Genomic DNA, 17,686 nt, shown 5'->3' on the forward strand with positions numbered 1-17,686 from the left:
CCTCTATTCTGCCTTGGTCAGACCACACCTGGAATACTGTGTCCAATTATGGGCACCACAATTGAAGAGAGGTATTGACAAGGTATTGACAAGCTGGAGGTATTGACAAGCTGGAATGTGTCCAGAAGAGGGTGATTAAAATGATCAAGGGTCTGGAGAACAAGCCCTATGAAGAGCAGCTGAAAGAGCTGGGCATGTTTAGCCTGCAGAAGAGAAGGCTGAGAGGAGACATAAATGCCATATATAAATTTGTGAGAGGAAGTCATAGGGAGGAGGGAGCAAGCTTGTGTCCTGCTGCCCTGGAATCTAGGATGCCAAACAATGGAGATTCCATCTGAACATAAGGAAGAATTTCCTGACTGTGAAAGCTGTTCAGCAGTGGAACTCTCTGCCCCAGAGTGTGGTGGAGGCTCCATCTTTGGAAGCTTTTAAACAGAGGCTGGATGGCCATCTGTCGAGAGTGCTTTGAATGCAATTGCACTGGATGGCCCACGAGGTCTCCTCCAACTCTATGATTCTATATCTATAGCTTCTCAAGAAACAGCAGGTAAGCTGGCTGTGATTTCTGGGAGTTGAAGTCCAAGACACCTGGAGGAAGGAAGGGCTGAAGTTTGCCCATGCCTGAGTACACAGTAGAAACAATGCAGTTTGACAGTCGTGTCTCAACGCTTTGGAACTCCCTAGCATTGAGCCTTGGCAGGGAAAGACAGGTCAACTGGGGATTCATTCTCCAGTGGAGACGCATAAGAAGTCATGACGGAAGGCGGGTGGGGAGGAGGAGATGGGAAGGGGCGCGTTACTGACCCGGGTTTTGAAGCGCCGGCGCCCCTCGGGGTCCGAGTAGGTCCTGTCCACGGCCAGGGCGGTGTCGCTGCCGGGCATGGTCCTCCTCGGCCTGGGCAGCGGGGCTTTCGCCGCCTGCCTGCCTGCCTGCCTGCCTGCCTTCCTTCCCAGGGACGGAGGGGTCGGGGGAGCACTCAGCCACGAGGAACCCACGCCCTGGACGCCTCCTCGGCTGCCTTCCTCGCGGGGAACCAAACAGGGAGGAAGCGGAGGGCGGGGAGACCCGGGTGGCGCGAGGACGGCCTCCCTCCCTCCCTCCTGGGTTGCCTTTGGCAAGACCGAGAACCGAGCCCAACCCCCCGGAGCATGCAACCCAAACACTCCCCACAACACATGGCCTCCAGAGAAGGAGACGCCACTCCACAGAACTCCAAAGACTTTCTAGCCTGGGAATGAGAAGGAAAGGTTTGGGAGTCGCACACTTGTTGCTTTGTGCCTTGAAGCCATTTCTAAACCTATGGCAGTGGCTCTCAACTTTCCTAATGCCCCTGAATACAGTTCCTCATGTTGTGGTGACTCCCCCCCCCCCCCCCATAAGATTATTTTCGTTGCTACTTCATCACTGTAATTTTGCTACTGTTATGAATCGTTGTGTAAATATCTGACATGCAGGATGTTTTTTATTCACTGGCACAAACACCCGATCTGTCCAAGTTTGAATACTGGTGGAGTTAGGAGGGGATTGATTTTGTCATTTGGGAGTTGCCTGAAAGTGCCTCGTGGAAATAATAATAATAATAATAATAATAATAATAATAATATTTGTGACCCTTCTCTTCTCAAGACTCGAGGTGGGATATTCTCCCCTAACATATTCTCCCCTATGAACCATCAAGAGCGTTAATATCTTCCGGAAAGGCCCTGCTCTCGATCCGCCACTTTCACAGTCAGGAGAGACAAGGCCTTTTCTGTGGTGGCCCCCCAGCTATGGAACTCTCTCCTGAATAAAGTTAGATCTGCTCCCTCCCTCCTGACCTTTAGGAAGCATGTGAAATTCTGGCTATGGAACGAGGCATTTGCAGAGTGATGGCTGAGACCAGTAATTGACTAAAGTTATTGACCACAATGTGCAGACTGAGTTGGACGTTGTTTTTATTTTGGCAAATGGTTTATATGTATTTTATTTATAAGTATTTTTAACATATTGTTTATGTATGACATTTGAAAAGGTTATTATTGTTAGCATTGAATTCTAGCTGTTAGCCAGTCTGAGTCACTCTATGGAGGTTGAGAAGATCGGGATACAAAAGTTTTAAATAAATAAATTCAAAATGATGGAACTCATCAGCAAGGTGCTGGGGATTCCAGTTCAGAGGATGAGATTTTCACTGAGTCTGTGCCTCAGATTGTTTGGGGTTTTGTGTGTGTGTGTGTGTCAGGAGCGACTTGAGAAACTGCAGGTTGCTTCTGGTGTGAGAGAATTGGCCATCTGCAAGGACGTTGCCCAGGGCACGTCTGGATGTTTTCATGTTTTACCATCCTTGTGGGAGGCTTCTCTCATGTCCCTGCATGAGGAGCTGGAACTAACAGAGGGAGCTCATCCGCGCTTTTCCCAGATTCAAACCTGCGACCTGTCAGTCTTCAGTCCTGCCGGCACAAGGGTTTAAACCCACTGTGCCACCGGAACACCTATTGTAGTTGCTGATTTATAGTTAAACTACAATCAAAGAGCACTCGGAACTCCACCAGCAATGGGATTGAACCAAACTTGGCACACAGAACTCCCATGACCAACAGAAAATACTGGAAGGGTTTGGTGGGCACTGACCTTGAGTTTTGGAGTTGTAGTTCACCTATATCCAGAGAGCACTGTGGATACAAACAATGATGGATCTGGACCAAACTTGGCAGATACTGAATATGCCCAAATGTGAACACTGGCTGAGTTTGGGGGGGAAATAGACCTTGACATTTGGGAGTTGCAGTTGCTGGGATTTATAGTTCACCTACAATCAAAGAGCCCCCTGAACCCCACCAATGACAGAATTGGGCCAAACTTCCCACAGAGAATCCCCATGACCAATAGAAAATACTATGTTTTCTGGTGGTCTTTGGTAACCCTTCTGACATCCTTTCACGACCCCACCATGGATCCAAACCCCCAGGTTGAGAAACACTGCCCTATGGTATTGGCAAGGTATTTTCAGATGTGCCTGCCTCTGAGGCTGGGATAGTGTGACCCCTTTGTTGTCTGACCCTACAGACCCTGGTTCTCCAGGGTCAGGGTCCAGCGATCAACCCCTCCTTCTCTCCCACACACACACACACATGTACACACACACAGAAGAGACCCCACACAATATTAAATCTGTCACTCACTGTCACTCTTTAGATCAAACTTGACCCTCCAGGAGTTTTGGACTTTAACTTCCATCATTCCTAACAGACTCAGGCCCCTTCCTTTCCCCTCTCAGCCACTTAAGTGAATTGTGGGAATTGGAGTCCAAAATACCTGGAGGGCTGTAGTTTGCTCATGCCTGTTCTAGACTGGATTGTATTTAACAGGGACTTAAGCAGCTGAGGGAAGAAAAAGCCTGAGGCTGTTAGGAATTGTGGGAGTTGAAGTCCAAAACACCTGAAGGACCCAAGTTGGCCCATGCATGAGCTAGCTCGACCTACTAATTTGCATATGGTTTCTGATTGGCCAGCCTCAACATTCTAATATTCTTAAGTGGCTGAGGGGGAAAAGGAAAGGGTCTACGGCTGTTAGGAATGCTGGGAGTTGGAGTCCAAAACATCTGGAAGGAGGGCCCAAGTTTGCCCATGTCTGCTGTAGATGGAAGGAATAAGTTACTTTCCCCCCAAACAGCAGAACAGGAAACCTTTAATAATAAGGAGAGGCATAGGTGCCACGATGGAAACTTGGCAACTTCACCATCCAAATCGGATGACACCTTTCCTGCTTGGTATCTACCAGGTCCACCCGGTGTTTGTCATCCTGTACCTCTGATTCATCCCTCTGGGAAAGGCAGGGAAGATGAGCTCCCGAGGAATTGCCCCATTAAACACCGATAAGGCAGGCCAAGTGCCCTGGGCTATGTTTCCCAGGAAAGAAATGGCCCAACCACAATGTGCATATTTCCCTATAGAGTGCTTTTTGTTCAGATTTCCAGTCCTTTGCAATCTTTTTCCTCATGTATGTATTTAGGTTATATTTATTTCCTTGCTTTTTTCCTATTAGCTCAAGCAAGGCACACACATCCCTCCTTCTACCTAGCACAGTGGTTCTCAACCTGTGGGTCTCCAGGTGTTTTGGCCTACAACTCCCAGAAATCCCAGCCAGTCTACCAGCTGTTAGGATTTCTGGGAGTTGAAGGCCAAAACACCTGGGGACCCACGGGTTGAGAACCACTGATCTAGCCTATATCCCAGGCATGGGCAAACTTCAGCCTTCCAGGTGTTTTGGACTTCAACTCCCACAATTCCTGGACTCAGGCCCTTTCCTTTCCCCCCTCAGCCGCTTAAGTTTGCCCATGCCTGTTAAATCCTCACCCTATGAGGTAGAGCAGAGTAAGCATTACCTAATGATAGCTACACTTCCTGTCATCACCAAAGCCTGCTATTACTCCCTCTTTGGAAATGGATAGGGCCAAGGGAGTTACTTGAAGAACAATTTTGCTGTTGCACAATTCACTGGATATGAGATCTTAAATCTACCAGGTCCCAGACCAACACAGAAGTATTGCTACTTCACAAAGAGAAGGGGAAAATCATGTTCAGTACCCACCAAGGTCTCCCCGGTGCTTTTCTTTTAGTGCTCTCCCCCACAATACATGTCATTTGTTACTTTGCAAAGGCTGAGCTTTCTGTTGATATCTCCCTTCATTCTGGCTACAGGGAACTTTTCATAGGATCCTTCCAGGCAGGCATTATATCCCAGGATCTGATCCCAGGTTTTCTGCTTTAAACTGGATTATATGAGTCCACACTGCCAGATAATCTGGGATATACAGAAAACCTGGGATTAGGTCCTGAGATATATGGCCTGTCTGGAAGGGCCCTCACTCTCAGTACATACCAAATGTTGAATCTTAGGACTCTTGCTTGAGAGTGCCATTCACTAGCCATGTGCTTTTGTTCTATTCAACTCCTGTTCCTGCCATGCATTTACAGTAATTTATGTTCCTTCATTGTCACATGGCACTGTGAGAGAGACAGACAGACACATGGATATGCCACTGTCATTCTTTTTCCTAGTATTTCTTAAAAGCTTGAAATCATCAAAGCGTGTTGGTGGTGATGACTGATTATTTCCATGTTAATGAGGCAGTCAAGGTGCTTTGGGGCTTATTCTGAATTTATCCAAGGTCCTGAACCATATTCCATATAGATTAGTCCCCACTCTGTTCACCTTGAAACCAGGATGTTCCAATATGCCTCTGAATGACAGGTTTAGTCCCTGAACAGGTCTACCCAGCCCCAATTTATTGATTTGTTTGGGGGTTTTTTTTAGCACTTTATCCCCTGCCCTACAGTCTGCGTTTTGCATAATTCCTTGTCCTGCCCTTTCAAATCTGATCATGCCCACTATTTCCTGGTTACTGTTGATGATGTTGCTTGATGCATTTTTACAATGTTTTTCCCCTGCTGGTTTTAATTGTTGTAATTATATGTTATTATGTTTTAATTGCATTTTAGCTTGTACTCTGTATTTATACTGAGATTGGTCCCCATGTAAGCCAGCCCGAGTACCTTCGGGGAGATGGTGGTGGGATATCAAAATAAAGTTGTTGTTGTAGTTCTTGTTATTATTTGAAACACAATCCAGTTGGTACAGCGGGTGGCGGCCAGACTGTTAACTGGTGCTCCTTACAGAGAGAAGTCAACCCTCCTGTTTAAGGAGCTCCATTGGCTGCCATTCATTTTCCGAGCCCAATTCAAGGTGCAGGTGCTTACCTACAAAGGCCTAAATGGTTTGGGACTCATCTACCTTTGCAACCGCATTTCTGTATATGAACCCACACGATCTCTTCGTTCATCCGGTGAGGCCCTGCTCATGATCCTACCTGCTTCACAGGCGCGATTGTTGGGAACGAGGGACAGGGCCTTCTCGGTGGTGGCCCCGCAACTCTGGAACTCCCTCCCCAAAGACATCAGGCAGGCCCCAACATTGGCAGTCTTTAGAAGCAGCTTGAAAACCTGGCTGTTCCGGTGTGCCTTCCCAGAATAAGGAATCCTAAGCAATATGTCCTCAATGCACTTTATGAGAGATTTAGAACTGTCTGCATGTCCACCTTTCCCAGAACATTCCTCCTATCCCCTCTAAGCTTCCCAGCTTTTAACTTTTAAAACTTTTACATTTGGCCCGCCTCATGTTTTTAAAATGTGTTGTGTTATTATTGTATTGTTTTTGCTTTTACGAGTTATTTACTGTTTTGTTGTTGTTGTTTTCATGATGTTGTTGGGCTTGGCCTCTTGTAAGCCGCACCGAGTCTTGCGGGAGATGGTAGCGGGGTATAAGAACAATAAATAAAATAATAATAAATAAAATAATACACAGCAAACAAGATCACTATGCTGGCTGTTGTATTGCATCACATGTCGAACACTTCCCAAGTGTCTAGGACTGTGTTATGTATTGGTGAATAATGCGTGCAGATCCAAGTAGGGTGTCCTTTGGCAGTTGACAGATGGTAAATTATTATTATTATTATTATTATTATTATTATTATTATTATTATATTCCCAAGCTAATTGTAAAATTCTAACTAAAACTAGGAGGGGACTCAACACCCCACTGACATGGAAGCCGCCATTCACCACTGCCGGCTGAGGACTCCATCTTACGAATGGACAGTGCCGTTTGGGCTATTCAGAGAATGCCTCTATATTGTTTGCAGAGGGAATATGGACTCTTCCACACTATACCAGGCATGGGCAAACTTCAGCCTTCCAGGTGTTTTGGACTTCAGCTTGGGCAGGCATGGGCAAACTTGGGCCCCTCCTCCTGGTGTTTTGGACTTCAACTCCAATTCCTAACAGCCTCAAGCCCTTTCCTTTCCCCCCTCAACAGCTTGGCTGAGGGGAAAAAGGAAGGGGCCTGAAGCTGTTAGGAATGGTGGGAGGTGAAGTCCAAAACACCTGGAGGGCCCAAGTTTGCACATGGCTGAACTATACAGCTCTGACTTTCTAATATATTGTAGAATAAGAGACATGATGGGAGCCTGCAGAATAGCTTAGTGAGATACTAAAATTCTCTGGCAGAAGAGTCTAAGTACTTCATGAAATTACAAACCCCAGGATTCTATATAGTATGGAGTCATGGCAATTAAAAGAGGATCAAAGTGCTATCATTGTGTAATGACAAAGACAACACTTAAAGACAAACAATTAGACAGAGGCAGCAAATTATTAGAGACACAAAAAGGCAGCTAATTGACATTTTTAAAAAACTTGCTGAGAATATTTTATTTTCAAGGAATGAGATACGTTTCTGCCTTGATCAGGGAATATTTGCTTCTTTTCCTTAGGCAGTCAAAGGTGTCTTGGACTGAACTCATTTCCTTAATATTCAATTTAATCCATCTTAGTGTAACATTTCCCAATAGGAATAGGTTTGGCTGTATAAGAGCACAATAAAATGACTTATTTTTCTTTTTTGCCTTCAATTCTAATGCACCACACAGACCAAAATTAAAACCTAACTTCAATATATGGGAAAACTTTTCCCAACAGTAAAAACTAGGTGAAACAAGGAGGAGAAACAAAATCATTATGAGGCCTTTAGGACAACTAAGAGGGAAACATGGTATTTATAAAATAATTCTCATGGTGCAGGGAAAAAATGTGGAGACAAGGATTTCCTTCCCTTCCTTAATACTAGAACTCCAAGTCACCCAACTAAATTAACTGTCAGAATCAAAGTGAAAAAATGGTATTTATTTATCGTTTCAGAAGCAAGTTGAGGGTACATTTATAATGTATTTAAAAACACAAACAAGATTAACAGCTTGGCACTATACTAAATGTCCTTTGACCAGAAGTTGGCCATGTGGAGTGCAGCTGGTGTGGCTGTGAGAAGGTCCTTCATTATGCATATGGCAGGGCTCAGGCTGCATTGTAGTAAGTGGTCTGCTCTTCTCCACACTTGCATGTCATGGACTCCACTTTGTGGCTCCATTTCTTAAGATTGGCTCTGCATCTTGTGGTGGCAGAGCACAGTCTGGTCAGTCTTCCAAGTAGTCCAGTTTTCTGTGTGCTCAGAGGGGAGACTCTCATCTAGTATCAGCCACTGATTGAGATTCTGGGTTTTAACCTACCACTTTTGGACTCAAACTTGCTGACCTGTTCTTGCAAGTATCTCTGTAGACCTTAGAAATTTCTTTATTTAAGGGATTGGCTGATATCTGAACAAGTGGTACAATACCGACTAAATGGTATAATTTTTCCAGTGGTGTAGGACATAGACATCCTGTGATAATGTGGCATGTCTCATTAAGAGCCACATCCACTGTATTAAAGGGTACAAGCCAATAAGAAATTATTAGGAATCCTATTAAAGTATGTGGAATTCATTTTCATGTAATAATGTAGATGATCATGCAGAATATACCTCTCAATATGGTGATTTTTTTAATGCAACATGACGACTACCGAGCTGTCATATTGCATAGATATAAACTTTTGCATCTAAAAAGTGAGAAGACAATTTGCAGAGAACATATCTGTCACCAACTTTTCAACCCTGAACTACTCCAGGTGTCTGCATTACAATTTTCTTCATCTCTGACCCATGTCCACACTGGCCAGAGCTCATGGGGTTTGTAGTCCCAGACATCGAAAGGGCCCATGGTCAGGGTCTATCAATTGCTATTATTTTGGGACAGAAACTAGAAATGCTATTTTGGGGACTAAAACTCCCAGGCTCCCCCAGCAGCGTGGGTGCTGTAGTCTAAGAAAGCAGCATTTCCTGTTTCTGGCTGTGGCAGCTGAATAGAACTGTAATTATCAGAACGAGAAGTGCATACATGAACTGCGGGTGGAATAAAAATAAATTTAGTTCAGCTGTTTCCTTCACACCCTGCCTGTGAGCTTCCTATCTGTGGGTCATTGCGGTAAACAGGATGTTGGGAGAAGACAGGCCTTTGGTCTGATTCTGCAGGGCTCTTCTTCTAATTTCTATTTAATCATAAGTTAAAGGTAAAGGTTTTCCCCTGACATTAAGTCCAGTCGTGTCTGACGCTGGGGGATGGTGCTCATCTTCATTTCTAATCTGAAGAGCTGGCGTTGTCCATAGACACCTCCAAAGTCATGTGGCCAGCATGACTTAATGGAGCGCCATTACCTTCTCACTGGAGCGGTACCTAGTGATCTACTCACATTTGCATGTTTTTGAACAGCTAGGTTGACAGAAGCTGGGGTTAACAGTGGGAGCTCACGCCACTCCCTGGATTCAAACCTGCAACCTTTCGGTTAGGAAGTTCAGCAGCTCAGTGGTTTGATCCAGTGCGCCGCTGGGGGCTCCTTAATAACAGAAAATGGTTATTGATAGGCATATCATTTGTTAATTTACCCATTCTTTTATATAATCTGAGGTACTAATCATTGACTCCAAGTGGACCATCTAATCCACAGGCTTCCAATCAGTTGTTTCATCACATCTCTAAAATGATTCCCCAGTGGCGCAATGGGTTAAACCCTATGCTGGGAAGACTGACAGGTCAGAGGTTCGAATCTGGGGAGAGTGCTGATGAGCTCCCTCTGTCAGCTCCAGCTCCCCATGCAGGGACATGAGAGAAGCCTCCCACAAGGATGATAAAACATGAAAACATCCAGGCGTGCCCTGGGCAACATCCTTGCAGACGGCCAATTCTCTCACACTAAAAGTGATTTGCAATTTCTCAAGTCACTCCTGAAACACACAAAAATCTCTAAAATTTCAACAATGCATACACTGAGGTGTTGGCATGCATGTATTGCATACCATTTCCATTGAATAATATGGTTGTACCCATCTATTTTTTGCTATGCAGGGGGTGGGGTGGCAATGTCCCCAAAACTGAATCCCTACAGAGTCAAAGGGCCCACTATAATTAATTTAGGAATGTTGTCACCTACCCATCAATACTCAAAAGGTAAACAACCAAACAAACACGTTTGCAGGATTAAGATTTCTACTGCAGTGAACACTTCATGTTCCACTCAATAATTTGATTGATGAGCAGAAGAAAAATCACTCAGGAGATCCTGCTGGGCAATCTGTTTTTTGTTATTCTCCACCCACAATTCCTTCCACCTTATACAGAAGAAGGCAATTTTTCTATTTCTCTCAGAAATTACAAGTCTGTGCACCTCAATTACTGCTCTTGACAGTAAAAGGTGTTTTTTTTCCAGGCACAGAAGTGATGCAGGGAACACCGCCCTCCTGCCTTCAGTTCTCCCCTTCCTTTTTCTGTACCAAATCTGTCTATGTTCCCGCAGATGACTAAAGGAAAAACTAACATTCTCAAAAGAATCATGCAGTGATTTTTCTGATGTCGTAATGGCAGCCTAACACAAACAGAAAAGCAATTTCAGAACACCTTGGTGAATCTTTATTGCACTTTGAAACCTGTGGAGCTTTTGGAGGCAATGCGCTTTTGTACATTGCAACTTGGTAGATTCTAAGAAATCTAAATAATCACTATGCATACAATGTTATTTTTGGCAACATGAAACAATAGTTAATACTTAATTTAGTAAGGTTCCCTTTTAAAAATGTGTATTGGTGATGTAATATGGGATGTCAATTTTGTTATTCCAATCCAATCCTTTATCATTCCACCTCCTTACCCAAGGAGTTTAATAGACCAAGATAGCATGTCTTCTTTGATTTCTAAAAGATCTCAATAGAGGACAGAACTAAATGTCCTTCAGAGAGAACATTACCATTTGTGAGTCCAAAACGTGTGCACTACAACTGATGAGTGAATAGAATTCAGCAGCTATTTCTGATCCATAATTCCAAATGCTCAGAAGGGAGTTTCTCATGTGGTATCAGCCTTTGATTGAGGTTCTCGGTTCTAGCCTGCCACTTTTGGACTCTCGATTGCTGAGGTGTTCCTGCGAGTATCTCTGTAGATCTTAGGTTCTTGATTTAAGGCATTGGCGTGCAGGTTGACAGAGGATGGACCAGAGATGTCACTGCCTTGGTCCTTTAATTATTGCTATTCCTGGCAGATGTCAGGTGATGCAATACTGGCTAAACAATATAATTTCTCCAGCAGTGTTGGGCGTAGACATCCTGTGATAATATGGCATGTCTCATTGAGAGCCACATCCACTGTTTTAATGTGGTGAGATGTAGTCCACACATACGTATTCAGAAACAGAGTAGCAAAGCGCAAGATGTCTTCACTGTATCTCGTTGAAATGGCTTGAAGGCACCCAACAACAACAACAACAACACAACAAACACCCTTTAAACCAATTTCTGGATGCTTAAACCAACATTTGTGCAAATTTTCCAAATGTGAGTGTGCTCTCATTAGGATTCAATTTTGATTGTGATGAGAAAAACAGACAAAGTCTCAGAGTGTTCAAAATAAAAGATTTCATTAGTGAAAACAGGACTAACTTCACTAATAAAACCATCTTTATTTTAAGCACCCCGAGATTGTCTCTTTTCCATCTCACATATATTGGATAAAAATAGTCCTTTTTGCTTACATTTAGATTTTGGCCCAGGGCTGGAGGCACACCTAACCAGGAGTCTACAAAATTAATACTAGATTTCTTCAATTCTAAGACACTCCTATATAAACATCTCTAAAAATGGGATGCGCTTTAGAATTGCAGATGTATAATGTATTTCTGTTGGCAGTGGTACTGAAATTAGGATGTGTGTTACAATCGATGGTGTCTGAAGAAATACTGTAATATAAGTAGTACATACACATCATTGAGGCTTGGAGGCTTCAGCAATGACATGATTAAGCTATAATATCTAACTCAGGCATTAGCAAACTTTGGCCTATCAGGTGCTTTGGACTTCAACTCTCACTCCCTGTTAGGAATTGTGGGAGTTGAAGTCCAAAACACCTGGAGGGCCAAAGTTTGTCCATGCCTGATCTAACCTTTCTGTGTGCTTGCCACACAAACTAGTGTTCCTTCCAAACACATCTGAATGCCTCCTTCCCCTGATTTGAACAGTGAAGGGGCACTGTTCAAATCAGAAAGGATCCCAAGACTATGAGAGATCCTAAGATGATATACCAGAGATTATTAACATAACTATCAACTGGAGGGGCACAGCAAGTTAAACCGCTGAGCTGTTGAACTTGCTGACCAAATGGTTGGTGGTTCGAATCCGGGGAGTGGGGCGAGCTCCCGCAGTTAGCCCCAGCTTCTGCCAACCTAGCAGTTTGAAAACATGTAAATGTGAGATCAATAGGTACCGCTTCTTCAGGAAGGTAACGGCGCTCCATGTAGTCATGCTGACCACATCATCTTGGAGGTGTCTATGGACAATGCCGGCTCTTTGGCCTAGAAATGGAAATGAGCACCACCCCCCAGAGTTGGACACAACTAGATTTAAAGTCAGGGGATACCTTTACCTTGTATCAATGGGATGAAGAAATAACGGGCAGGCAAGTATGCTCTGGATTAATTTTAACAAATATGGACATGTTTTACATTTTAGTTCTAGTATCAACAAACCAAGGGTAAGAGCAAACCGTTGATTTAACAAATGAAAACCTCTTAGCCACATGCAGTTACTTTGAGGATCCAGAGATGTGAGAACCTGGAGCTCAGCAATTGCTGCTGAATGTCATTCACTCTTATCATCTGTGGAACACATGTGCCTCATATATCTACAAAAATGTTGTTCTGGAAAGAATCTGAAGATTTTGTCCAATCCCTGGAAGAATGTCCAGATGGTCAGATGTTAAGCCGTATCATTTAACTGTGTCCTAATAAAGTGCTCTTTATAAACTGTTTTGTATCATCAATGTGCATTTCACTCAAGAAGCAGAAACAAAAAAGGTGTATTATGTTTTCAAGCTTATAATAACAGCACCCATGAGAGATGTATATATAGAAAGCTCACTGTAATCGCAAGTACTCCAGGGTTTTAATTCTAGTTATCATATATTCCCATAATCATTTATATTGTTTACTAACCATTCTGCTCCTATGAAATATCTCAGGCAAGGTTTAACTGTACAGCATTAAACTACTAAGTAAGCTGTTTGGATGTGCTACTAGCAAAACTTTCGGTGTAATTATTTCAGTGCCTCTTGCTTAGAAAATCAGTTATTTAATTTATGATTAGTCAATATCTACCACAGGAATTTTAGGCCCAGGTCTCACAAACAGCAGCTTGAGGTGGTAAAAACCTGCCTATGAAAGTATTACACTCAAAGCCACAACTATGAACTTCCATAGGAGAAAATTATGCAGTATTATTTCAGCTCCACTGGCTGCCAGTCTGCTACCGGGCACAATTCAAAGTGCTGGCTTTAGCCTATAAAGCCCTAAACGGTTCCGGCCCAGCTTACCTGTCTGAACCTATCTCCCCCTATCAACCATCTCAAAAATTAAGATTGTCCAGAGAGGCCCTGCTGTCGGTCCCACCTCCTTTGCAGATGCAATTTGTGGGGAGACAGGGCCTTTTCAGTGGTGGTCTCTTGGCTGTGGAACTCCCTCCCCAGTGATATTAGATCAGCCCCTTCTCTCCTAACCTTCAGGAAGAGGGTGAAAACGTGGCATTGGGATCAAGCCTTTGGCAAATAGCACAGTACAATAGATGGACTTGGATTTATGTGTAATGAATGGCTTGACTATGATTGCAGATAATGTGATTTTACATTTGTAATTGCAATGTTTTATATGTTTTAATGTTCTTAATCGTGTTTAAATTTTTAATTGAAATGTTTATTTAATTTTATATTAGATGTATATTGTTTTTAAGGCATTGAATTATTGCCTATGCTGTAAGCCGCCTTGAGTCCCCCTTGGGGTCGAGAAAGGTGAGATATAAACATAGTAAATAAATAAATAAATAAATAAATAAGAACAAATTAGCATTAGATGCAAAGGTGAAAGATAAACATTCTTCTTACTTTATTTGATAACATGCTCATTGTTCTCTACCTATTGAGAACTTTTTGTGTGGAGTTCACTCATTCAGTTCACAGCTGCAATTTGCAATCTGGGGTAATACCATTCAGACACAGGTTTGCTGTCCTACCTGTATCTTGTAAGAAAAATGCTTTGGAATAGAATACATGTTAGCATATGTGAGAGTTTTGCCTATATATATATGTCTATATGTGTTTGTGTATATATGCATATACGTGTATATATATGGTTTTGCACATGCATTGTAATGTGTAGGGTTTTTTTTTTTTTTTTTGCTTTTTAAGTCTTTTCTACTGCGTTTTCCAGTGTTTTTATGAGTGATGGTCACTCATTGGCCTGGTAGGTGTTTTGTGTCCAAATTTGATGTCAATTCGTCCAGTGGTTTTTGAGTTATGTTAATCCCACAAACGAACATTACATTTTTATTTATATAGATTCTCACCAGACATAAACAAATAACATATTTGATCACTATAATCATGCCATTTGTTAAAATATTATTTGGGTTCTGAAATTATTTTGGTCACTGTACACTGGGGCTTTCTCAGTCATTTTCAATATTAATAACCAACCAGAGGAAGTATGCTTACACCAGGGGTCCTCACGCTTTTTAAACAGAGGGCCAGGTCGCAGTCCCTCAAACTGTTGGAGGGCCAGATCATAATTGGGGGGGGGGGAAAAGAATGAATTCCTATGCACACTGCACATATCTTATTTGTAGTGCAAAAAACACTCTAAAAACACTTTAAAACAATACAATTAACAATTTTAAAACATTAAAATGAAGAACAATTTTAACAAATATAAACTTATTAGTGTTTCAAAGGGAAGTGCGGGTCTGCTTTTGGCTGATGATATAGGATTGTTGTTGTGTGCTTTCAAGTCATTTCAGACTTAGGTTGACACTGAGCGAGGGCTGGGTAAATGATCTTGGAGGGCCTTAGTTTGAGGACCCCTGGCTTACACTATATTATTTGTGACTTTTTAATCAAGAAAAGTGCACAGGTTTTGCACTAGTACTTGGATGAAGTCATGGCTCAAAAACACAAAGGCAGGGACCAAAAAAAAACAGACTTTGAAACTCTCATATCTACCCCCATACTCAAATATGTGTGAAACTTATCATGATAACCAAAGTATCATACACATACAGAAATGTGTACATGAGTATGTGAATGCACATATACACAATATTTTGTCTTGTCCATGCATTTCCATTGTCTGTCCTTATCTATAAAATGTACAATGATTCTTTTCTCTTTGTTGCAATCATCAAGTAATGTGAAGCCTATGATTAGAATGTGTTACATGATACAGTATTATCATACGAGTTTTGCTGTTAATAGAAAAAAAAAACATTTTAGACCTGGTCTGTTCAAAATGTACTGCAGATAATAGTCGCTGTGCATGAAATCCCAAAGGAGAGCCTATCCACACTTTTCTCATTTCTCGGTACACTATAAACTGCAGGCCACATGGTATCTTTCTTCCAAATGCTATGTGGCCTATCATGTAAACAGCAGTACAGTGACCATTGCCAAGAATTGAAAGACATGGCTCTATTATACAGGACACAATGTTTTCCACAAGAACACTCTCAATGAATGCTCTAAGTTTATGCCAGCATTTTATAATCATCCAAAATGGGCTTATTCCAACTACTCAGACAACACTTCTTTCCACTGTTACGGCTGGTATAAAACCTCACTGACAAATGTAACACAAACTTGCACAAGTTATTAACATTACTTAGAAAATTGCATGAAATTCTGCTTTAGATTTCCTCAGTTTCCTTTATATGGAGAATAAAGGTTGTAAGGAAAAATTTAGAAGTCTCTCTATTATGTCAACTGACCACCAATCGACATGCTTTACGTATTATTAATCATTCAAATTGCTGCAAAATGTAAGCCGTCCTGAGTCCCCCTTCGGTGGTTGAGAAGGAACAAAATAGAAATACTGGAAATAAATAAATAAATTCATCATTGATGGAAATCAATGGGCATAGCATTTTACAGAGTGCAAGATCTTCCAACTAATAAAAATCACAAAATGAGATACAATGGAAACCCAAGAAAAAATGGAGATATAGAAGTAGCTTTAGAGAAGGAATCAATAAGCCACTATACCTGTTACACATGCTTAGGCTTAGGGCAAAGAAACACAGGCAAAACAAATGCAGACACACCTCAAAATCACTTTTAGCTGCTTCCATGGCATTCACCAGTTACTGGGCAAATTCTGGGAACGTTCCAGAGTGTGCTGGAAACTCTGGAGTATCTTGTAGATTCTAGACCATCTGGACAATGGGATTGGATCTGATTTGGACATGTCTGCTGTCCAGATCGGGTGCTGGTGCCCCCACCATCTCTAAGTTCACCGGTGTAGGGAATCGGGTTGGATTGTTTCCATGTCACTATCGCCACTATATCCAGCTAGCTGTGGAGCTCCATGTGAGCTGCTGTCCATCACAATGCCCCCTTCTGATATGAGCAGAGATGCCTGTGCAATAATAATAATAATAATAATTATTATTATTATTATTATTATTATTATTATTTATAACCCACCCTATCTCCCTGAAGGGACTCAGGGTGGCTTGTTGTTGTTGTTCATTCGTTCAGTCGTCTCCGACTCTTCGTGACCTCATAAAACACAGTGGCAAACATTCAAGCAAGGGAAGATTTCTCACTTCCTCTTCCTGGTTCTGCTGGTGCGTCTAGTGATGTCAGATAGGGACCTCCAATGGTCAGGAGCTCATACAAAGCTTTGTGTCCAGCTGGGTGCAGTGGAGATGACACAGAGAATGAGGTGAAAGTTCAGTGGGGCCAACGTGGTCTCAGCTCAGCTGGACTGTGTGGATACCAATAAAGGGCCACAGTGGATTCAGTCTGGTATGTCTGGATATGGATGTAGTAGACAGACAGTGTAGGCCCGTCCCGCATTATAGAATGGGTTATAGTAGCGCAAGGGGTTACTTCAGACTTATAATAAGATGTCTTCTGAGGAAATACGAAGGAAAAGATATGATACACATGTTCAAGGAAGCATTGTTTCAGGAACACACATCCTACATATTTTAAGACAACCAATCAGATTCGCACCTGCGACCTGCTGCTCTTCAGTCATGCCAGCGCAAGGGTTTAACCCACTGCGCCACCACGGGATTCAAATCCAGGGAGAGCGTGGATGAGCTCCCTCTGTCAACTCCAGCTCCCCCTGTAGAGACATGAGAGAAGCCTCCCACAAGGATGGTAAAACATCAAAAACATCCGGGTGTCCCCTGGGCAACGTCCTTGCAGACGGCCAATTCTCTCACGCCAGAAGGGACTTGCAGTTTCTCAAGTCGCTCCTGATACACACACAAAAAAAGACAACCAATTCAATTGTTCACTTTTATTTTTGTTTCTTAGACATATCTCAGGTTTAAATGACACATATATCAAAAATATAAACTAATATAAAATACAGGATGTTAAAAACAGACAGTTAATGCGTTTATCTTTCAGCTCAAGCATACATTCAGCAAAAAAGGGAAGGTTGATATATTGTGATGATCCTAATAAACACATAAATGATTTGTCTGCCATGAATTGTTCTGAAATACTACAAGGTGTCTTGTGCACATATGCCTGATAATAGATTATCATTCCAAGATGAGGGGATATTAGATAATGACTTACTCAATGTGAGCACGTAGGACTCTGCATTTGTACACACCATCTAGATGACACAACAAACACTTTGAGAACAGACCAGAGCAGGCAAGTGTGATCTTTTT

General features: G+C 42.4%; 1 protein-coding gene across 3 annotated transcripts in view; it reads right to left on the minus strand.

Moving 5' to 3' along the window:
* Positions 1 to 17,686, minus strand: part of TMCC3 (transmembrane and coiled-coil domain family 3) — a 144,266-nt gene that overhangs the window by 56,892 nt on the left and 69,688 nt on the right. Inside the window, exon 1 of one of the 3 annotated variants that reach the window (XM_060777309.2) lies at positions 805 to 1,056. The exons of the other annotated variants lie outside the window; for them this stretch is intronic. Within the exon in view, the coding sequence (XP_060633292.2) occupies positions 805 to 882 (78 nt within the window). The 5' untranslated portion in view covers positions 883 to 1,056. Of the gene's footprint in view, positions 1 to 804; positions 1,057 to 17,686 lie in introns of those variants that run through there. 3 annotated transcript variants of the gene reach the window in all.

The sequence above is a fragment of the Anolis sagrei genome, chromosome 5, assembly GCF_037176765.1.
Source record: "Anolis sagrei isolate rAnoSag1 chromosome 5, rAnoSag1.mat, whole genome shotgun sequence".
Lineage (NCBI taxonomy): Eukaryota > Metazoa > Chordata > Lepidosauria > Squamata > Dactyloidae > Anolis > Anolis sagrei.